Here is a 23,863-nt window from a genome sequence, read left to right as displayed (position 1 = left end):
TGAACCAACACATGAGGCTGTACGAGTTGTTCGAGATGAATGAAGGTGAAGGAATTTCTGATATGAACTCAAGGTTCACCAACATTATTAATGAACTCAAGAGGCTTGGCAAGAACTTCACTGAGGAAGAGCAAGTGAAGAAGATACTGAGGAGTCTTCCCCAAAGCTGGCAAGCGAAGAAGACAGTCGTTGAGGAAGCCCAAGACCTAACCACCTACAAGTATGATGAGCTCATCGGATCTCTGCTGACCCATGAGATATCGATGAAAAACTTTGAGGTGAAAGAAAAAGCTGAGGACAAGAAGCAAAAGTCTCTTGTCATGAAAGCTGACTCCACTGATGGTGACTCATCTGATGATGAAGAAATGGCCATGTTCACAAGAAAGATGAAGAAGCTGTTCCGCAAGAATGACAAGTACAGCAGAAAGCCATTCAATAAATATGATAAATACAAAGCTGAGTCAAGCGACAGCAAATACAAGAAGGAAAGCTCAAAGCCTATCACATGCTTTGAATGTCATCAAACTGGCCATATCAAGTCAAGCTGTTCTACTCTGAAGAATGACAAGAAAAGTGGGAGAAAAGCAATGGTGGCCACTTGGAGCGATAGCGATGAATCATCTTCATCAGGAGCTGAAGCCACTGAGTCAGCAAACATCTGCTTCATGGCAGATGAGGCTGCTGACCTCTGTCTTTCTGAGCAAGCTGACTCATTATGTGCAACTGACAATGAGGAACAACCAACTGAGGTAACAACTCTACCTTTGCTCAGAAACGAAATGATTAACGCCCTGAGTGATCTCTACACACTTGTCAAAAAATGTAACAAGAAAGTGCGAGCACTCAGCAGGCGATGTGATGAGATTGAGGAGGTCAAACTCAGTGACCTTCGTCATCTTCTCCAGGACAATACTAGGCAAGATGAAAATCTTAAAATCATGCATAGTTATGTCACTGAGGTCAAATCAGACTCTAAGAAGCTGAGGAAAGACATCACATCTATTCAGAACCAGCTAAAGGTTCCGAATAAGAAAATGTCCATCATTACGCTGAGTACTCAGGTATTAGTCAGCGGAAATGGACTCCCCAACGAAATGTCCAATATGACTTTTGTGGGAAGAAAGGCCACACTACCAAGGTGTGTTGGCATGCTCAGCACAATGGTGTTGACCCGCCAATAAGGCGACCACAAAGGAAGGTCCATTGTGACTTCTGTGGTAAGACTGGCCACACCACCAACGTGTGCCGTCATAAAATGAAATATGATGTATCACCTGCTGTGCCTAACAAACGAGGACCCAAAAAGACTTGGGTACCTAAAGATAACTAGTTATATTGCAGGTCGGCCTGAGGTGTGCAGAGAAGTCAAAGTTGTGGTACATTGACAGCGCATGCTCGAGGCACATGACGGGTGATGAAACTCAGTTCATCACACTTGAGCTTAAACGAGGAGGAAGCGTAAGTTTTGGAGACAACAAAAAGGGTAAGATAGTAGGGTCAGGAACCGTTGGTGGTAATCCTACTATTGAGTCAGTCTCCCTAGTTAGAGGACTTGAATATAACCTACTGAGCGTAGCTCAGCTGTGTGATAGCGGTATAAAGGTTATATTCGATGCCACTTGATGTAAAATACTCGAGGGGAAAACGAATGAATTGATTTTAATCGCCCCTCGCGTTGACAATGTCTTTATGCTGAATTTGGAAAAGAAATTTTCAAAAAATATATGCTTAGTATCAAAGGAAGAAAATTCCTGGCTATGGCACAGGAGACTTGGTCATGTAAGCATGGACCTCCTGGCCAAATTAGCAAGAAAGCAATTAGTTGAGGGACTGCCCGAACTTAAGTTCGAAAAGGATCAATTGTGCAATGCTTGTCAGCAAGGAAAACAAACCAAAAAATCTTTTCACAGTAAAAACATCGTCTCAACTAAGCGTCCACTAGAGTTGCTACACTTGGATCTCTTCGGACCAGTCCAGCCGCTGAGCTTGGGTGGTAGGAGATTTTCCTTAGTCATTATAGATGACTTTTCTCGGTACACTTGGATCATCTTGCTGAGTAGCAAGGATGAAACCTTTGAGACATTTTCAACATTAGTTAGAAAACTTGAAAATGATAAAGACCTAAAACTAGCTCACATCCGAAGTGATAATGGTGGAGAATTCAAAAACCAACAGTTTGTTGAGTTCTGTGAAGCCAGCGGCATTGACCATAACTTCTCTGCTCCTAGAACTCCTCAACAGAATGGGGTAGTTGAACGGAAGAACAGAACCTTGGTTGAAATTGCCAGGACAATGCTGAGTGAGAATAGGCTTCCGAAGTACTTTTGGGGTGAAGCTGTCAACACATCCTGTTATATACTCAATAGGGCTCTAGTTAGACCCATATTGAAGAAAACTCTCTATGAACTTTGGAAATGACGAAAACCCAACATTGGATACTTTCGTGCCTTTGGGTGTAAGTGTTTTATTTTAAATACTAAAGAAAACCTTGCTAAGTTTGATTCAAAAGATGATGAAGCTATCTTTTTAGGCTACTCAACAAATAGCAAAGCATATAGAGTTTTCAATAAACGAACTCAGGTCTTAGAAGAATCAGTACACATTGAGTTCGATGAAACTAACCCTGCAGGGAAGGTCAGTCAACCAACTGAGGGTGATCCATACTCAACAGATGCTGACCAAAGTGGAGCCGCTGAGTTACCACTTCAAGGGCTGACCAAAGGTAAAAACGACACTCAAATTATTTTCACTGACCAATCCATACCTGCAGAGATTGTTGAAACACAACCAGCTCAAGACATCACACTACCGAAAGAAATCAGAATCCCAAGAGGACACTCTGAAAGCGCCATTCTCGATGCTGCTGAGAATACCCTGATGACAAGGAATCAACTCAGGAGATACCTCAGCAATGTAGCATTCGTCTCAATTCTGGAACCAAAGAATTTTTCAGAAGCTGAGAACGACGAGTTCTGGATGGGAGCAATGCAAGAAGAGCTTGATCAGTTTAAAAGAAATGAAGTTTGGGACTTGGTGCCAAATCCAAGAAGCCAGAAGACCATAGGAACGAGATGGGTCTTCCGCAACAAGATGGATGAACAAGGGAATGTAGTCAGAAACAAAGCAAGACTTGTAGCTCAAGGCTACAGTCAGCAGGAAGGTATTGACTACACTGAGACCTTCGCCCCAGTGGCAAGGCTTGAAGCGATTAGAATATTGTGCGCATATGCCAGTTTCATGAATTTTAAATTGTTTCAAATGGATGTCAAGAGTGCATTTCTTAATGGAGTTATAAATGAGGAAGTCTATGTTAATCAGCCTCCAGGGTTTGAGGATCCTAAATTCCCAAACCATGTTTATAAACTCAAAAATGCTCTGTACGGTCTCAAGCAAGCACCACGTGCTTGGTATGAGAGGCTGACCAGTTTCCTGCTGACATAGAAATTATGTCAGAGGCAAAGCTGATACAACCTTATTCATTAAAAGAAAGGGTAAAGACACCCTGCTATCTCAAATATATGTTGATGACATCATTTTTGGTGCTACTAATAAGTCTATGTGCAAGGAGTTTAGTAAGTAGATGCAGACTGAGTTTGAAATGTCAATGATGGGAGAACTCAACTTCTTCATTGGACTTCAAATCAAACAAGGAAAGAATGGCATCTTCATCAATCAAACGAAGTATTCTAAGGAGATATTAAAGAAATATGAACTCGAAAATTGTAAGCCAATATCTACCCCAATGGGCACTGACACTGTCCTCTGTGCTGATGAAAGTGGTAAGTCAGTAGATAGCAAATTATATCGAGGTATGATTGGCTCTTTACTTTACTTAACAGCTAGTAGACCGGACATTCAGTTCTCAGTATGTTATTGCGCTAGATATCAATCTAACCCTAAGGAATCTCACTACATAGCTGTAAAAAGAATCCTTAGATATTTGCAAGGCTCAGTGAATGCAGGTTTATGGTATCCCAACACTCATGACTTTACACTTCTCGGATACACTGACGCTGACTATGGACAAGATAAGCTGGAGCGAAAAAGCACTTCAGGAGGATGTCATTTCCTTGGAAGTTGTCTTGTGTCTTGGTTCAGCAAGAAGCAGTCGTCAGTAGCCTTGTCAACCACTGAAGTTGAGTACATTGCTGCTGGAAGCTGTGTTGCTCAAGTCCTTTGGATCAAGCAACAGCTAGAAGATTATGGTGTTCATACCACAATGATTGAAGTCAAATGTGACAACAAAAGTGACATTGGCCTATCAAAGAACCCAATGCAGCACAGCAGGATGAAGCATGTCAGCATAAGGCATCACTTCATCAGAGACCATGTACTCAAAGGTGAGATCAAGCTGACCTATGTCCAAACGGATGAGCAACTTACCGATATCTTCACCAAGCCGCGGGCTCATGAGCAATTCAACATACTTAGAGAAGCTATCGGTATGTTTAATCCTCTTCAATAAATTCTAAGTATAATTCATGCTGAATGATTTGTTACATGCTGAGTTGCTATGCATGCTGAGTGCCTTTACCATGCAGAGTAACAAAACTGACTTAAACACTTAGCACTTGAACTGCTGAGTAACTACGTTGCTGAGTAAAGCAACTTGTAAAATTAGGGTTTGCACGCGTAGTTAAGTAGCCTCTAGGATGATGTAAGCGTCATCATTAGTAAAAACACGCGCCGTTTCTCGCAATTAATGTCAGTAATAACTGACTATCGATGGTTCAAATTCCCACCGTTCTCCCCGACCTATCAAATCAACGCTTACCGGCTATAAATAGTAAAAGATTTCTCACTATTTACTTTCTACGCTTGATTTTCGCACTCGAACTCTCTCTCTCAAATCCCAAATCTCTAAGCATTTCCAAAGAAGTCTTCAAGAACACCATGTCCGATTCCCAGAATCTCTCCGATGATCAGTACGAAGACAACCGATCAGATATCAATCCTGGCTCTCCACCTGAGCAGGAGTATGACAAAACCTCAGAATAAGAGGCTCAAACGGGTCATGGTCGGTACGACAAACCCATGGATGAAGTCAGCATCCTTGGCATTGACCCCAACACCGAACACTCAACTCCTTCAAAGAAGAAGAAGGACAAGGGTAAGAAGCCTAAAGAAAGAACCTTCCTAACCTTGTTTTCTGATGTTGAGAACCTCGATGTCATCCCTTCACGATGGTTCTCCAAGAGCTTCGTCGAAGCTGAGAAACCCTACAATGACTGGATATCCAAGAACAGATGGACCAAACTCTTTTCTCTCAGCGGACTGACTTACCCAAGGCTAGTGACCGAGTTCTACACAAACCTATTGGTTGCAAAAGACGATGTTGATTTCATGGTCACATATGTAAACAAAAAACAAATCATCATCGACCCTTCATACATGTCCATTCTCTTAGACCTAAAGACGGAAGGAGCTGAATTAAGGAAAACCAATGACTATAAACGAGTTAAGTACACAGCTGAGTTCTGTAAGCCAGAAGGTCACATCGGTGAATTATTGTGCACCTCACTTAGTCAGCATCAAAGACACGCCCACTATCTCCTGACCAACTACTTGTTCCCAAAGGTCAACACCACATCCTCCGCATCCAACTTCGAGCAGTGCAGCCTCTGGCACATGCTGAACTACAAACCTCTGAATATGCCTGTGTTTCTGATCGGAGCATTTCAACGAAGCACTGGAGCTCTTCGAATGGGATCACTCATCACCGAGATCCTCAAGGATCATAAGATCAGCTTCAAAGGTGAAGAAAGCGTAGTAGGAACGGAAATCACCGTTGAAATCCTAGCTGGACTTGCACACAGCCTTCCTTTCAAATCCAAATCAAAGAAAGGAAAGGAAACTGTGATAGAAGATGAAGAGGAAATTGAGCTGCCCAGTAAAGGGAAAAAGAGAAAAACAGACACGTCAACTACACAGAAAACTGAGCCGGCAATCCAGACTGCCAAGAGAATTAAAGTGGTGCTGGCCAAACTTCTCCAGCTGAGTCAGCTAAGAAGAAAGTTGAGCCTGCTAAGGCTGCCGAAAAACGACCTGCCGCTGTCCACGTGATTGAGGATGAACCGGAGGACATTGAGCCACCCCTAAAGAGGAAGAAGGCTTCTGCAGTTACACCATTGAATGCAACTCCTCTGGATTTTGCTGTTCCAAACGACTCATTCTTCCTGTGAGCTCAGGAACCTGATAAGAGTGCACAAACTCCTAGTTGTCAGCAAAATAAGTCTGTCTCTGCTGAGAAGACTAAGAAGACTGCACCGAGCAAATCAACTGCCAAAGAACCGGCTACTGAACCTGAAACTTAGTCCCCAACTGTTGACACCACAACTGTTGAGGATGAGGACGTCCATCTTGAGTCAACAAACACCATCTCTGCTGACCACACCCCTTCTCCAAGACTATCCAAAGAAGGCAGTGACAAGCGGTTCAAGAGGAAGTCACGCAAACCTCCCGTGTTTGATGTTCTGGATGACTCTCCTCTGCGTGATCCCATTGTCGACTTGACTGCATTGGAGTTCAACTTCTTCTCCAAACCAATTGCAAAGCCCACGCCAGTCAAGGAAAAACAAGCCTCTGTTTCTCGCAGTCAGGAACATGCCGAAGCTTACACTCCTCAAGGTCAGAAGTCTGCCGACACCGCTGCTCATGCCTCAACTGAGCAAGTGATCGAAGAACCTGCTGTTCCAATAAATGAACAAGTATGTGAGAAAACTCCTGCTCAGGACAATCTCGAGCTGACTCCTCCACAAGTCCAAACTCAGCTCCAGAATGACACTGAGCAGGTGGATAATGCTGCTGAACAACTCAATCCTCCTACTGAACAGTTAGCAAACCAGTCAGCACCTGCTGCTGGCCTCCGCACTGAGTCTGCCACTCCCATTGCTCAACCTTCACTTAATCAAGAGGGCACCTCCATTCCTGGTGAGCAATCCAATATCCAAACACCTACCGCCAACCAGAATTCAGTTCCTGAGAATCCATCAGCTGACCCCTTGAGCTTCCTGACTACTTTCCATTATGGGAAAAGAATCCTACAAGCTGCTCAAGAACTGATTGCAGACATACAACGCACTCATGCCTCTGATGCTGAGTGTCATTCTGCTGAGCCCACTCAACTAAGCACCATAACGCAACTTCTGACTGAACTCAAAAGTCTTAAGGAGCTTTTGTGTGTGCTAACCAATATGGTTGCTCAGCAGCCAAAGCATGAGTTTGCTACAAAGATGGCTAACCTTCATTTGCACATGGTGCACCACATGGATACCATTGAAGGAAAGCTGAATGCCTTATCTGCCGCAAACTCCGGTGTAGCTCAGTCAGCCCAAGTAGCTCAAGTCTTCACAGAGCTGACTGCCACTAGAGACTTGGTTTCCTCTTCCTCTTAATGCACTATAGAGCAAATCGCTGAAGCCATTCGCATGCTCAGCTTATCCCGTGAAGAGATGCAAACCGATCAGGCGAAGTCCTCTGAAATCTTCAAATTCGCCAAGACTACTTATGAGCACGTCACACATCAATCTCATCAGCGCCACCATTATGATGCTGCACTGCTCAGGATGTACCATCAGTCCTACGCCAAAATGACGGATTCCATTACTTGGATGGGCAAGTCACTTGAGTTTATACTCAGCGTCATCAGCTCTCATATGGAGATTCCGGCGTCCAACATGGCTGGTGGTATCCAAGTTTTTGAGGGACTTAAGCATAGTACGGGTCAACTCCAACAATATTCAGTCTTACTAACTCGTGCTGTTGATCAAGGGAAGTTTTATGCTGCTGTCCCTCAGCCAATTGATGCTGGCAAAATGGGGGAGAAAAACAAACACCCGGCAGAAGGATCTCAAAAGAAGAAACGTCCTGGTTCCACTTCTGCTGTCCCTCCCAGCACTCAACCTCAGCAACAAGATACAACGAAGTCTAGTCAGCAAACCAAGCCCAAATCGAACCAAGTTTCTGTCAACATTAGACGATAGATGTTTTAACTTGTGTCAACTTAGTATTTGCTGCTGACATGTTTCTTGCTTTGTTGAGTTAATATATTATCGTATCTTCTTCTAAAACAACTGTGTTATCTGTTTATCGATTTATGCTTATCTGCTGTGTTGATCTAGATTCATGACCTTTCTCACATATCGTCTTATTCAAACTCATTGAACACAGTAACTGAAGCTTGTGAACATAAAAATTAAATCAAGTACTTGGTCTGTCACGTTCGGGTCTAAATTTCTAGAATTTATACCTAGACATTAGTATATATTATAATTATTGGGTATGTGATTTTTATTTGGTGTTATAGGAAAAGTTTGGAGTTAATTTGATGGTGTTATGTGTAAATTAAAAATTTAGAATAATTTTTAAAAGATTATAGAAAGATGGAGGATCAAATGTGATATTTGCCAAATTTGTATATATATTCCAAATTGTTCCAGTGTCATCGCCATCTTCCTTTTTCTTTTCTTTTTCTTTCTGCTTCTTCTGCAGATTATCGATTCCGAACCGTTTCTTCACCGTTTCTTTGATTTCGGAGATTCGACCGTCCGAATCACTCGAAATTAAAAACATAGCATCTTTATACATAGATCTAAATCCTAACCGAAGAGTTTTTGAGTTTCGGCAGTGTTTGGAGGGAAACGTCTTAGACAGAATTTAGCGGCGAATCGATCGGGTGTATTTTATTCAATTAGTGACCAAGGTAAGTAACTATTAACTATATTTTGAGTTTTATGTATATAGATATATATATATATAATCAAAGAATTTTCAGAAATTGATATTTTAGGGTTATGCAAGAATTTTGTAAATTGGGATTTTTCACGATTTTGCTTTTTATTGTAAAATTACGGTTCAAATGAAGCTATTGATTATGCTTCTATGTAAATTTCAGATTTTACTTGATTATGTTGATTTAAGGCTTAATTTGGTTGATTTACATATATACATATATGTTTTTGGTTTCAATATATATCTATATTGAACAAAATGAATTTGATGATTTCTTACGAATTGTTTTTGGATTGAGAAATCTGTTGCGGTTATTATTGTTATTATTTTGGATTGAAGTCCAAATATGATTTTTATGATACAAAAGGGCTAATTGAAGCCAAATGATTTATGGTTATGAAATAGTTTGGAATTTGATTGTGAAAGGAAATTTGATACGTTATGATTTTATGATTTTATATCCATCGAGAGTTATCCGGATCGGTGGTTTTATATTTGAAGACCATATTCAGTGAGGGACATGGCCTGTGTACACAGTCTGAAGACCTATTGGGTATGGCAAAGAAGTGTTGGGTAAGACCATATGGGATAGGCAATGTTAAGAGACGTCTCGACTATATATGTGGTTATGAATTGATACTTAAGGGGAGAAACTCGAGGATGGATACAATGTTTTAAGTTCATTTGGATTATGTTTTCGGTTATGATTGATTTTGATATAAGGTTTTACGTTTGATTAAATACGAGTTGGTTTGATAAAACATTTATTTGATTACAATATTTTATAAGGTTTTGAACTTAAGAAGGGATACAAGATTATATATTTTTATGGTTTTGGTTTCCTACTTTGACTATATTATGAACTTACGTTTTGAGTATATTTTATAAGGTTTTGATTAAATCCCTTTATAAAGGTATATATGTAGCTATGTTAAATAAAGTTAGTTTTAATAGCTGATAGTTTCTTACTGAGATTTTTATCTCACGTTTTTAAATGTTTTAATGTTTTTAGGTGAGAAAGTAAAGGATATAGAGAAGGTTACCGCCCGATTAGGCGAGGTTTGGAAGTTGGCTGCTTATTGTTAGAATTATGGTTAGAACTTTGGTATTGCCATTGTAATATAATGATATGTGGATAAATTGGAGACTCCTAAGTATTGATTATTATCTTTCTATTTCACGCCCGATGCCGATTGAGGTCATTTAGGATCGGGTGTGACAGTTTGGTATCAGAGCTCTATGTTAAATTCTTCGGACCTAAGGTTGATAGTAATTGAGGAATATTGATATTTGGTAATACCTAATGGAGGAATATGAATATTTGGTGATAGCTAAGAAATAATCGATAGTAATTGAGGAATATGGATATTTGGTGCAAGCTAAGAAATAATTTGAAATTTTTCGAGGATTTGATGGTTAGTAAAATATTGGATGTATGAAAAATAGTAAATTATTTGATATTTGATGATATGGGTTATGAGTAAGTCATAACTTTGAGCTAGAGATATAGAGAATTGTCTATATAGGTGCGGCGGGAGAATCAGATTCTATATGAATCTTGTGATGCATTTTTCGATCAGATATAGGCCGAATCTGTCATGGAGTCCTAAATGAAAGTTCTTTATTATTATCTTACGATTCCAGAGGTTTTTGAATCGCCTTAATCGGACTCCGTATGAAAAAGTTATGCTGGAAATGACATATGTTTGCCATTTTAGCTTTAAACCAGAATTTGGTTTTTGTTTGATTTTTGAGAGTTTAATAGTTGGCTGAAAAATATACGTATCTCAGAAGTGAAGTAAGGGTAGGAGACTTTGAAATGATATGATGAGTTTTGAAACTTTCACATTGCGATTTAAGTAAATCGTATTTGTTATCCATATAGTTTAATGAGAAACTTAAACTTATTTGGAGTTATTAATGGGATGTAGGATGATGAGTCTAAGAATGATCTATATTGATTTTTCTTATTGTAAGGATTTGATTATAGAGGTTTTACAAAAATAAATAAGTCAATGTGATATTCATAGAGGAAATATGTTATCGATATAAGGTTTATATTTGATTGATGATGATGACTTGGAGTTCATATTCATTATGATTGGAGTGAAAAATTATAGATATAAGTATTATTATTATGATGAAGATTATATGCTGATGCAAATCATTATTCGAATTATTTGAAATTTAAGAAAAATATAATATCGTACATATTAGAGGTTCAAAAGTGATATTTTTGAAGTCTATAGAACTTGGAGATAGGTTAAATATATTTGATATATATGCAATTGATGGAATTAATTGTGATTTAAATTTATTAAAGTGAGATTTGGTGTCTGTTAGGAAGATATGAATGATATTTGAAGTTTTATTGTGGATTATGGCGATGGAATTAAATAGGTTAAAGTTTAGAGTTACTAAGAGTTATATTTAAATGGTTGTTACAAAAATGTGGATATGGATAAATGATGAAGTTAATGGAGAAAACATTAGAATTTGTGGTCTTATGGTGATTATGAGGAATCTTGATAATGTGAAATAATTTTGTGATCTTGGAGATTATTTGAGGAAGAGAATTTAGATTAGAGAACGTGAATTTCGAGGACGAAATTTCTTAAGGTGGGGAGAATTGTCACGTCCGGGTCTAAATTTCTAGAATTTATACCTAGACATTAGTATATATTATAATTATTGGGTATGTGATTTTTATTTGGTGTTATAGGAAAAGTTTGGAGTTAATTTGATGGTGTTATGTGTAAATTAAAAATTTAAAATAATTTTTAAAAGATTATAGAAAGATGGAGGATCAAATGTGATATTTGCCAAATTTGATACATATTCCAAATTGTTCCAGTGTCATCGCCATCTTCCTTTTTCTTTTCTTTTTCTTTCTGCTTCTTCTGCAAATTATCGATTCCGAACCGTTTCTTCACCGTTTCTTTGATTTCGGAGATTCGACCGTCCGAATCACTCGAAATTAAAAACATAGCATCTTTATACATAGATCTAAATCCTAACCGAAGAGTTTTTGAGTTTCGGCAGTGTTTGGAGGGAAACGTCTTAGACAGAATTTAGCGGCGAATCGATCGGGTGTATTTTGTTCAATTAGTGACCAAGGTAAGTAACTATTAACTATATTTTGAGTTTTATGTATATAGATATATATATATATATATATATATATAATCAAAAAATTTTCAGAAATTGATATTTTCGGGTTATGCAGGAATTTTGTAAATTGGGATTTTTCACGATTTTGCTTTTTATTGTAAAATTACGGTTCAAATGAAGCTATTGATTATGCTTCTATGTAAATTTCAGATTTTACTTGATTATGTTGATTTAAGGCTTAATTTGGTTGATTTACATATATACATATATGTTTTTGGTTTCAATATATATCTATATTGAACAAAATGAATTTGATGATTTCTTACGAATTGTTTTTGGATTGAGAAATCTGTTGCGGTTATTATTGTTATTATTTTGGATTGAAGTCCAAATATGATTTTTATGATACAAAAGGGCTAATTGAAGCCAAATGATTTATGGTTATGAAATAGTTTGGAATTTGATTGTGAAAGGAAATTTGATACGTTATGATTTTATGATTTTATATCCATCGAGAGTTATCCGGATCGGTGGTTTTATATTTGAAGACCATGTTCAGTGAGGGACATGGCCTGTGTACACAGTCTGAAGACCTATTGGGTATGGCAAAGAAGTGTTGGGTAAGACCATATGGGATAGGCAATGTTAAGAGACGTCTCGACTATATATGTGGTTATGAATTGATACTTAAGGGGAGAAACTCGAGGATGGATACAATGTTTTTAAGTTCATTTGGATTATGTTTTCGGTTATGATTGATTTTGATATAAGGTTTTACGTTTGATTAAATACGAGTTGGTTTGATAAAACATTTATTTGATTACAATATTTTATAAGGTTTTGAACTTAAGAAGGGATACAAGATTATATATTTTTATGGTTTTGGTTTACTACTTTGACTATATTATGAACTTACGTTTTGAGTATATTTTATAAGGTTTTGATTAAATCCCTTTATAAAGGTATATATGTAGCTATGTTAAATAAAGTTGGTTTTAATAGCTGATAGTTTCTTACTGAGATTTTTGTCTCACGTTTTTAAATGTTTTAATGTTTTTAGATAAGAAAGTAAAGGATATAGAGAAGGTTACCGCCCGATTAGGCGAGGTTTGGAAGTTGGCTGCTTATTGTTAGAATTATGGTTAGAACTTTGGTATTGCCATTGTAATATAATGATATGTGGATAAATTGGAGACTCCTAAGTATTGATTATTATCTTTCTATTTCACGCCCGATGCCGATTGAGGTCATTTAGGATCGGGTGTGACATGGTCACTGAGTAAAACTACTCAGCCCCAACTAATTCACTCAGCCTACTCTGATATCTGAACTTAATCTTCCGCTTAACGTAATATCGAAACTGAGTAAAGTGAAAATGTTCCAAGTACTGACCTTACTCTGAATACTGACCTTAGACTTACTTGATTAAACCTTAAAATGTTTAAAGTAAAACTAAGTCAGAGGTTCAACCCTTACGGGGAAGTATCTTAAGAAATGAAGGTCAACTATCATGGGGGGAGCTCAACACTGAGTTTCTTATTAAATATTTTTGCCAACATCAAAATGGGGGAGTTTGTTGAAACAGCTTTCCACATGATTTTGATTTGACAAAATTATTTAAATTAAATCTCCATGATAAAAATATTCTAATACATTAAATTTAAATGCTTTGATTTATTCAAACTAATGTGTTTGTTCAATGTTGAGTTATTTAATTTATAAGACATTAAGTTAAATGGCCCAAAGGCCCACAAGAGAAAGTCAAGTCAACGAATCAAAGCCTTACGGCCCAAGCAGATCAAAACGCAGCTCGTACTGAGTAAAACGGAAGCCCAGCAATGAGAAGGATCTAGAAGCCTTCGACCAAAAGCTTCAAGACGAAGCTGTTGAGTTGAGCGACAAGAAAGTCAGGTCAGCGGCTGACCTGAATAAACTTGAAGACAAAGTATTTCTACTTTGGGTAAAGTTCAGAAGACTAAGAAAGCTGTCTGGAAGACTTTACCATAAATGTGGAGACATTATGTCTTGCCTGACGAAAAGCTGCTGAGCACTGCCAAAGATAGAAGATACAAGAATTTGATTGGCCGAGGATGCTGAGCACGTACTGAGTGAAAGCGACAGGAAGTCGTTTCCCTCCAACGGTTATTTCGAAATTCGAAATTACCGGTGCATCAAGTGTCACTATAAATAGGCCACTCAAACGCTTCATTCCATGCAGATCTTCAATCAAGTCGAAACGCTGACCAAATTGATATTCGAAGTTCTGTAAGAAAAGCAAAGCAAATCTTACACCAATTCCAATTCTGTGTAAAAGTCTAGAGTGATATAAATCATCTAAAGTGTCTTAGCAATTGTTGTTTAGGACAAACAAACACTTATCATTTCTAGAAGTATAGAAAGGAGAAGCTGAGTACTCGGTCATAGTACTCAGCGGTAGAAATAGGAGTGAGTAGAGGAATAGAGGAAGGTACTCTTGTATACTCAGCTTTCTATTGTAAAAGGTTTGTGCTCTACCTTTAAAGAGCTCAGTAGAGGATTCTAAAAAGCTCGGAAGGAATTCCGGGGACTAGACGTAGGCGGAGAGGCCGAACCAGGATACGTCTACTGAGTAATATCTTTCTAACTCTTATCTCCTTAAATTATTGCTTGCTATAACACTGCCTAGTTAAACGCTAAAAAGAACATAAGCTGAGTTGAGTGAACTGAGAAGCTGAGTTCAGGAATAGACTCAAGTGTTATCTCCTGACTCAAGGATAGATTCAGACTTAGTCACCTGTTGACTAAGCTTGTATCTAAAACTTACTCAGTCTCACCGTGCTAAAAGACTTCAAGAAAGTCTAAGTTCAAAATTAACAGTCAGCCATACGTGAAAATTTTTAAATAGTTCCTAACCCCCCCCCCCCCCCTTGGAACTAATATTGTCACGTTATAAGGGACCAACATACTTTAGGCGTTACCACGATTGCTTTACATGATAATTATCTAGGCCTACCTTCGAGAATTGGGAGGAATAAAACCGATTGTTTTGGTTACATTGAAGGGATGGTTCGGTCTCGTTTGTGAAGTTGGAAAACTAAGTACTTATCTCGAGCTGGCAAAAAAGTAATGCTCAAATCGATTATTCAGGCCTTGCCTTCTTACGCATGAGCTTATTTATTTTACCTGAGATGATGTGTTTTGATATAGGGAAAATGATGAAATCTTTCTACTGGGGTTCCGCTGGGAATGGAAAGGATGGACTTCATTGACAATCATGGGATAGACTTTGTATCCCTGAAAAGTTTAGATGAATGGGATTTAGAAAACTCCATCATTTTAATATTGCTTTTTTAGCTAAACAAGACTTGAGATTAATTTCTAATCCATATTCTTTAGTTGCTCGTGTGTATAAGGCTTGTTATTATCCAGATAGCACTTTCTTTGAGGCTGAAATTGGTGATAATCCTAGTTATATTTGGCAAAGCTTACTTGTTATCCTGCCTTTGTTAGTCCCGGGTTCTCTTCATATGGTAGGGAATGGAAAAATATCAACGTTTTGAGTGAACTGTGGCTCCCTGATAATCACAATCCGTGTGTGGAAAGTACTAGGTTGGATGATTTGGAGATGGAAAATGTTGCAGATTTAGTCGAAGTTGATAGGCTTTTTGGGATATGGATCTAATTTATGGAATTTTTACGCCAAGGGATCAAATGTTTATCTGAAAAATTCCTCTCAACCGAAGACTATAGGATGACTCTTGGTACTGGTCTGGAGATAGAAATGGTGCTTACACTGTTAAGAGTGGTTATAAGAGCCTTATGTCTCAAATTGATGCTAACAACGATCAATTGCAATCAGTTTGGAACTCAATTTGGAATATTCATGTTCCTCTGAAGGTCAAGAATCTGTTATGGAGGTCTCTAGCCGGCTGCCTCCTGTCAATGGCTAATTTGAAGTACCATCGGGTTCAGGTCTCGGATGTTTGTCCAATTTGCTCGAATAATATTGAGGATACCTTCCATGCTCTTGTTTGTTGCAATACATCTCGGGGGATTTGGCACCCCTCTCCCATAAGTGACATTAGTTCCCAATTCTCTAATTGTATCGATTTTTAGGTCTTTATCTCCTCCAAGCCCCGTTCTATGATTTCTTGTGCTACTATGATGTGTTGGATTGTTTGGGTTAATAGAAATGAGATTATATGGAACCAAAAAAATTCTAGAGCTTCTTACTTCGTAATTATGTTTATTTTCTTGCTAATTGGAATGTTGTTCAAATTGCTTGTAAGCCTCATTTTCCTCCTGCTGAGTCGTCGGACCTTCATTAGTCTCCATCAGCTCCCGATTGCTTAAAACTCAACGTTGATGCTGCTATTTTTGAAAGGACTAGTACAACTGGGTTCAAGTGTGTTCTTAGGGGCCCTTTGGGTGAATTTATAACTGCTACCAATGGTTTAATTGAAGGAACGATTAATGTTGCTCTGGCAAAGCATTATCTATCAGAGAAGGACAAAGTTAGATTAAGGATAAAGATTGGAACAATATCTAGACAGAATCAGATTCTCATATTGTTGTTCAGTCCATGGCTCACACGTCAGAGGCTTTATTGCCATTTCATGTCATAGTCAATTATTGTATTTACATGCTTAAGGAACTTGTTAATAGTTCTATTCGTTTTGTTAAGAGATCGGCAAACGGTTCAGCTTATATTTTGGTTATAACTATCTCTGGTGTCTCTAATAGGGTGAATGGTTTTATACCCCTTCCTCTTTTCTTTGTAATCCTCTTTTTGCTAATTCTTAATACAAGCTTTATTTTTTTTAATACATTTGAGACAAAAATAACATAATAAAACAATGGATACTAATATAACAACAAGAATTTTTAATTTTAGTTGCATTGTAATTTTCTATGCAATTTATTTTCATAAATGAAATGTTGTGTTGTTTTAATTTTTCATTATAAAATTTATTAATTTTAATTTTAATTAATTAATTAATCAAATAAAATTTAATATGTCGGACAATAAATTACGATATATATTTAACTTATTAACACATATATTTTATGTTAAAATATTAATTGAATCCCAGAAATTGAAAATGAGGTAAATTATAAAGCAATTAGAGGGATGAAATGTATTTAAAAGTTACAGTAAAATTATGTTGATGTGATTGCAAGTGGTTTTTGCATAGCAATTGTAGGATGAAGATAAGATAGTCTAGGTAAGTAACAAAATAAAAATAGGGTATTTTAAAAACATGAAAGTACTAAAATTATCTATAAAACGCCCTTGATGTAATAGTATTCCAAAATTAAGGGAGAAGCAAATTAAATTCTTGATGTTATGATTTGTATTTGTATTTGTTTTAATGTTTTTTCCCAAAGATTAAGAAACCCATGTTGTTGTTTCCTTTATGGATCTTAAAAACATCCTGAGCTCTCTAAAAATAATATAAATAATTGTCTTTTAGTGATTTAATAATATAAATAATTGTCTCTGAGTGATTTAAGAGTGGTTAAGATATATCATCTCCAACAATGCTTTTTATATTCACTCCTTATTTATTATTTTATTATTAAAATTATTCTTTATTGTTACATTACCAACAGTATGAGGAGAGCGACGCATCAATAATAAATTATTGATAAAAAAATGAAGTTAGGAGACACTAAGAGGTGGAGGGAGACTCTTGGTGATTTGAGGAGCCACTAAGAGAATGTTGGAGATGAATTGAGAGGTTGTGGTAGATGATCTAAAGTAAATCAATAGACACGACTAAGTAAAAAGCATTGAGGAGAGTAGGAATTGTAAAGGTTAGAGGTGAGGGAGTATTATACTAGTTTCTCTAATCCATTCATTCTACCTGGAAGATGACCATTTAGAGGAATTGAGAGAGAGTTCCTCCCAATCATAATATTTATTACTAATAGCAAGTGCCTGAATTAGAATATTTGGTCAAAAACTTTCTATCATCCTGCTGCATATGTCAAAATAAAAACCCCAAATGTTGCTCTACTTAGCAGGGTAGGGCTATCAAGTTCACAATTAGTATGGTTTGATCATATGAAAAAGCATTAGTATAAAGCAAATGAGAGTAGAATATCTAGCAGTTCAAAAATGGGAAACATTCTGAAATGCAGGTGAAATTACAGATAGATGATACCTAAACAAGTTCGATGTAGGCCATTGGTGCATTGTCTCCTCTCCTTGGAAGGGTTCTAATAATTCTGGTATATCCACCATTTCTCTCCCCATACCTGTCTGGGACTTCTGCAAACAAGGCATGAACAATCTGTTTTTCATAGATAAATCCTAAAGCCTGTCTTCTTTTGTGGAGAGATCCATCCTTAGCCAAAGTAATCATCTTGTCCACATACTTCCTCATTGCACTAGCCCTAGCCCTAGTAGTTTTTATTCGTCCATGCTTAAGGAGCTGAGTAGTTAGGGCTCTCAGAAGTGCCCGCCGCTGGTCAGGTGGCCGATTCAGCTTCGGAACTCGTCTTCCATGCCTCATACAGAAAAATCGAGAACCGTTATCAATAGAGGGGAATCCATCTTCATAATCTGCAACAACACACAAGATATGAACCTAACAAGCAAATTGAACAAGTAAAAGGGAGAAATTAGTGGAATTACCGGAGATGCCAATAGTTAGAAGAGGATTAAGAGGAGAAAGGCCGGTGAAAGAGCTAAGGAGAAGCGATTTACGGCTGCGCGACAGGGTGAAGGAAGGGGAACGAATTGGTGGGAATCGGACTGTGGCATTGACTGACGAAGAAGGAGAAGGAAGCGCTGAGATTAGAGATGACATGCTCCATCTAGTATCGTTTCCACAAGTAATTGTCATCGCCATTGTTGGGAGAGATTGAGATTGAGATTGAGCAGATGGATAAGATCGAGAGCGAGAGGCGCAGGCAGAGCAGAGCAGAGCAATTGCTTTCTCTTAATTTGGGCCTTTTATCATTAACTTGGCAGGCCTTGTCTTACATTTTCATGTGTAAGCCCAACTACATTACTACATGAATATCATAATTAAGTATAAAATTACAATTAAATCATATCACCAAATTTAATTCTTAATATGTTCTTATTCTTTATATATTATGATTTTATATCATGATTTAAAAATTCTAGACTTCAACTCATAAATCATAAACTTTAGAAATTATATTCTAGACTTCTAATTTATAAATTCTAATCCTTAAAATATTTTAAAAATACTGATTTTACTAGTTTGATATAATCCAAAATTATGACTTGACATAGTTGTAAATAGTTTTTAAAAGATGAATTCCTGTGGAATTTTCCCTTACTACATTATCTCTTCAAAATTACAAAACTATAACAAATATCAACATTCATCAATTCCCCAACAGCTAGCTAGGGTTGCAAATAGGGATTCTTTTGTTCCACATGGATGGAGACATGAATAGGTATCCTCGTATCCGTCCCTAATAATACCTCCATAGGGATCCTTGCAGGTTCCCGTTTAGCATTTATTTATTTTTATATATTTTTTGTGATCTTTTTTTAAGTTATTAAGTTAGGGTTTGTTTGCTCTATAACGCCCATTTCCAGTCGCCAAACCTGAAACCGACCACACCATCGAACTCAGAGACCCTAAAAAACCCCACCATCTAAAGTCTCGAGGCCGGGAGGGTGGCGCGTGGCCCACACGCGCCGCCAGGTTACACCGCGCACACGCGCGGTGTGTGTGACCTCTTTCGAACTCCGTTCGGCGTCTAATTTTACAAGCTTGCTAGAAATATTATTTGGGACTTTTTTGTAATTTTTAATTTATTTTTGGGTGTACAAAATAATTGATATTGAATTAATTATGTTTTTGTAATTGTTTTTAATATGTAAAAACTATTTAAAAATACCCATAAAATTTGATAAATTAAAATTAAATTACAGAAAAATAAAAAATTTTCCAGATTCTAAAAAAACTAAATTTATTTGATAATCAAAACATAAACTTTTATTTCTAAAAACATATAAATATATCTATATTTAAAATATTAATTTTGAAACTATTTTTCAAAAATTAATGTAAACGGCCCGACCCATTACCCGCTGCTGCCTAACGGCAGCAGCATCAGTAGCAACACAGAGTAGGTGCGCTACTGCCTTTGCAGCAGTAGCCACCCGCTGCGTCTGAATTGCTGCCTCGCGGCAGCAACCCGAGCTGCTTATTTTTTTTTAAATAAGTATATATATATATATATATATATATATATATATATATATATATATATATATATATATTTCAAAACGATTTTAAAACAATTTTCAGAATATGAGAAACTTTCAAAAAATTTCTGTTATAATGATTATCAACCAAGTTAATCAGAAACTTTTGCATATCAGTTTTAATCATCAGGTAATCAAAACTTACTTATCTTTAGATTAATTAATCAAAACAATTTATTAATTAACCTAACAATATATATTTATTCAATCTGATTGAAAAACCTTTTTATCTTCATATATGAAATAACGGATTTAACGCAGACTCTGATACCACTGAAGGAAAATAGGCAATCGTATGGCAGCGGAAATATAAAAAATTTAACCTATTTCCTTAAACCAAGACATGTTAATCGTTATTTCATACAAGGAATGATAGAAGGAAATACCTTTTATGATGAACTATCTACCGTTGCTAACGAAGTGCCATCAGCTCTAGTTCCGAGTTCACGAGCACAAAGAAAAACACAAGATCAAACAAGTTAGAATCTCGACCAGGAAAACAATCAAAGTAGATTGTCTCTAACAAATCAACACAAGATCAAAGAGAAAGAGGAAGAGATATAATCAATCGAATGGAAGCAAACGGTGTGATTTCGTCCTCTACGGTAGGGGTCGAAATTCTCACTCTACGGGATGATTGGGGTTGGCCGAAATTTGCAATTATAAATCACCTCTTGTATCTAAACCCTAGTTAGATAGAATTAGGTTACTTATTAAGAGTTATATTCTAAATAATACTTTATTATTATTATTATATATAATTATATCTAAATATAAAGATAATATTAACTAATTTGATAGGATAATAATTAGAAGCAATTTAATCACATTAAACCTTCTAACTTAATTATCCTATAATTAATTTAATCCACAGTCATAATCTAATTACAATTGTCAAAATTAAATTAATTTCCACATGTGTCTAGACACATGAAATTTCACCCCCCTCTCTATATGGGCCTTAGTGGACTAAGTTGGGTTTCCATTCATTAATTACTATCCATTCCTCTTTTTGGTTCCAAGTATTATTTGTGACTCATTAGGTTCTTATTACTACTAGCCGTATACAACCATTAAATTAATTTCCCAAAATTACATTTAATCCTTGTATAACGGAATGAGTGCGTGGACTGTGATTAGCAGAACCGTAAACATTCCCCCAGAGCTATAAGAAGATAAGTTGATTCCGTCGTTGACCTTTATTAGTTACAGTATAATTTGATCCTTTATCAACTACATCCTTGAACTGAATCTTATGACTACGGATTATGTCAAGTCACATATAGCGAGACGTTCGTTTTACTTGTACAGACCGAGTTAACTCTGAATAGATAGGTTAAGTGAAATCTCTATTTCAAGTCTTAAGTTATCACCTTGCAAGGATTTAGAGTCAAGTCTTCCACAAGCGATCCTTGGACATATCTCCCATTTATCAAGAGTGACAAATGCTCAATCCAATGTTAACTATTCTGCAATTACTTCTTGTGATACCCAACGCCTGCCTGCACACACCCTAGAGTCATCTCTGTTATTGATCGTGTTTGAACAGAGTCAAAGTATCACATTCGATTATCCAGAATCACTAATTAACATTCGTTTGAGTCTGAGGATTACTTATACCTATTAATACCAATGTGATGAACAGGTGACATAGGATAAATCCATCCATCCTGTTATCTCAAGGCGGGTCCCCCAATCCTAATGAACTCCTTCACTGGATCCATATAACTGTCCAGATATCTACATATCTGAAGCTTGTGAGATCAGCTCTCCGTTTCGATAGAAACATTGTTACATGCAAGTCTCCACAGTATTATGTCAATCCATATTCAAAACATATTACTAGACTTGGGGTGGTTTTAAGTTTATTAGTTTATTATAATGTTTTGTCTCACTTCATACTTGTATGAACACTTTATAATCACTTTAAATAAACTCGGGGATTTCCTTTTATTAGACTTATTTAGTTCTTAAAAGTAATTGCCTTTATACAGTTTGAAAAACCATATCTTGTTAAAACAAATGACATAAAAGAACAATTCATTTACAGCTGGTTTATATCCTAGAACAATTGACTATAGGACACTAAACCCCAACATCTCAAAGGAAAAGCGGACTATTCTATGTGTTACCAAGGGAAGAATCTTCCACTCAAAGGATACACAGAAAGACTGGGCAAGAGATTTGGATGAAAGAAAATCCAGTTCCAGCTACGTATTTTTACTCGAAAATGGGGCAATTTCCTAGAGTAGCAAGAAACAGACATGTGTAGCATTATCCACCATGGAAGCTGAGTATATGTCTTACTTATCCACGGCCCAGGAGGCCGTTTGGTTGAATAGATTCAGGGATCACATAAACGTTGTTACAACAAGCTCTCCAGTAATAATCAGTAGTGATAGTCAATCTGTTATTGCTTTTTCTAAGGATCAAAGATTTCATAGTAAAGCAAAGCATATTGAAATCAAGTATCATTTTGTTAGAGAATTAGTTGCACACAAAAAAGTTTGTATGAAATATGTTTCGACTCATGGCATGGTTGTTAACACTCTAACGAAACCTGTCAAGAGATATGTTTTTGTGAAACATATTAGGTCCCAGGGATTACTTAGGATCTAAACATATTTCTATTACATGTAACTTTTGTGATATGTGTTTTAAATTCAATATATAAAGTGTCTTTTTGAATCACCTATAATACATGTATATGTAAATATTGTATGTTAATGTTTGAAATTGAGCATGTCAGACAGAGTAGCAGCTCACTCACACGAGTGCTTACCCTTATTTTGTTAATTGTGGTGACAAAGATAAGGATGAGGTGAATTTTTGAGTAAATGAGAACTTGCTCAATAATTGACGCCGTCTTGCAGTAACAATGAATCTAGGTTCATTAGTATGCATGATAGAACTATACATATGAGTGGATAATGTATGTATATAAAAGATTATTTATAATCTCAGATTTCAATCAGAGTTTCTTGAATGAAATCTTCTGTCTTAGATAGTCGAAGGTAGTCCTATAATGAGATAGACTAAGGTTAAATGGTATGGCACATCGAAACTGAAATCTTCGTATGGTGTTGTTTTGAGCATTGACATGCGATTTCTTCAGATGGAATGATTAGAACACTATAACACATGTTTTTCATACCATGTGTGCTTTGTGACCAAGAGATGGAAAAAGGACAATCTCACTCTTCCCTAGTGTGAGACTCTCTACGTGAAAAACAAGTTTTTTCTCGAAACATTATCCTTGATACCCTTAACTAGTTCAAGAAGTGTAATTCATTTTGGCTACTTTGGAAGGATGCCCTCAAGAGCTAGGTACTAATTCAGCTCGGATATGGGTCAACTGGGTAAGTAAAATGGATTATTATGGAAAGAAAGTAGTAAGAGGGAAATACTTTATCAAGTTCACATCTAGTAGTTCTATATTTCGCAAATCCGGATAGTTGTGCATATTTGCACGCTTGTGAATATAGATGAACTGTTGAGATAATGACAATTACAGTGGATGTGAAATAAAGTCTAGGATAAAGCATACCATTTCTTAATTACACACATAATTCGAGAGGTTATATATCTCCAACGAGTATACAACGTTTGAGTTATCGATTGTATGTCGGTCGCACGAACTATTTGCGAGTATGAACAAGACAAAGTGATGGAATATGTTTTCGTTACGTGCGAGTGGGAGATATAGGGATAAATGGAGTAAACGACCCTTGGCCCATTTACTGATCCATTTATGGACCGCCCGTAACCTAATCCAAATAGGATTAG

At 36.7% G+C, this 23,863-nt stretch overlaps 1 protein-coding gene across 1 annotated transcript; it reads right to left on the bottom strand.

Annotated features, from left to right (window-relative positions):
- Positions 1-17,886: 17,886 nt before the first annotated feature.
- Positions 17,887-18,758, bottom strand: LOC136207491 (large ribosomal subunit protein bL17c). The gene is made up of 2 exons (XM_065998742.1): positions 18,461-18,758; positions 17,887-18,388 (listed from the first exon to the last, which is right to left on the bottom strand). Exons 1-2 carry the CDS (start codon positions 18,675-18,677, stop codon positions 17,988-17,990), a joined length of 618 nt encoding a protein of 205 aa, XP_065854814.1. The 5' UTR covers positions 18,678-18,758; the 3' UTR covers positions 17,887-17,987.
- Between the last annotated feature and the right edge of the window lie 5,105 nt (positions 18,759-23,863).

The sequence above is a fragment of the Euphorbia lathyris genome, chromosome 9 (genome assembly GCF_963576675.1).
Source record: "Euphorbia lathyris chromosome 9, ddEupLath1.1, whole genome shotgun sequence".
Classification (NCBI taxonomy): domain Eukaryota; kingdom Viridiplantae; phylum Streptophyta; class Magnoliopsida; order Malpighiales; family Euphorbiaceae; genus Euphorbia; species Euphorbia lathyris.
Note: the sequence above shows the minus strand (reverse complement) of the source record. Positions and strands in the feature narration are given on the sequence as shown.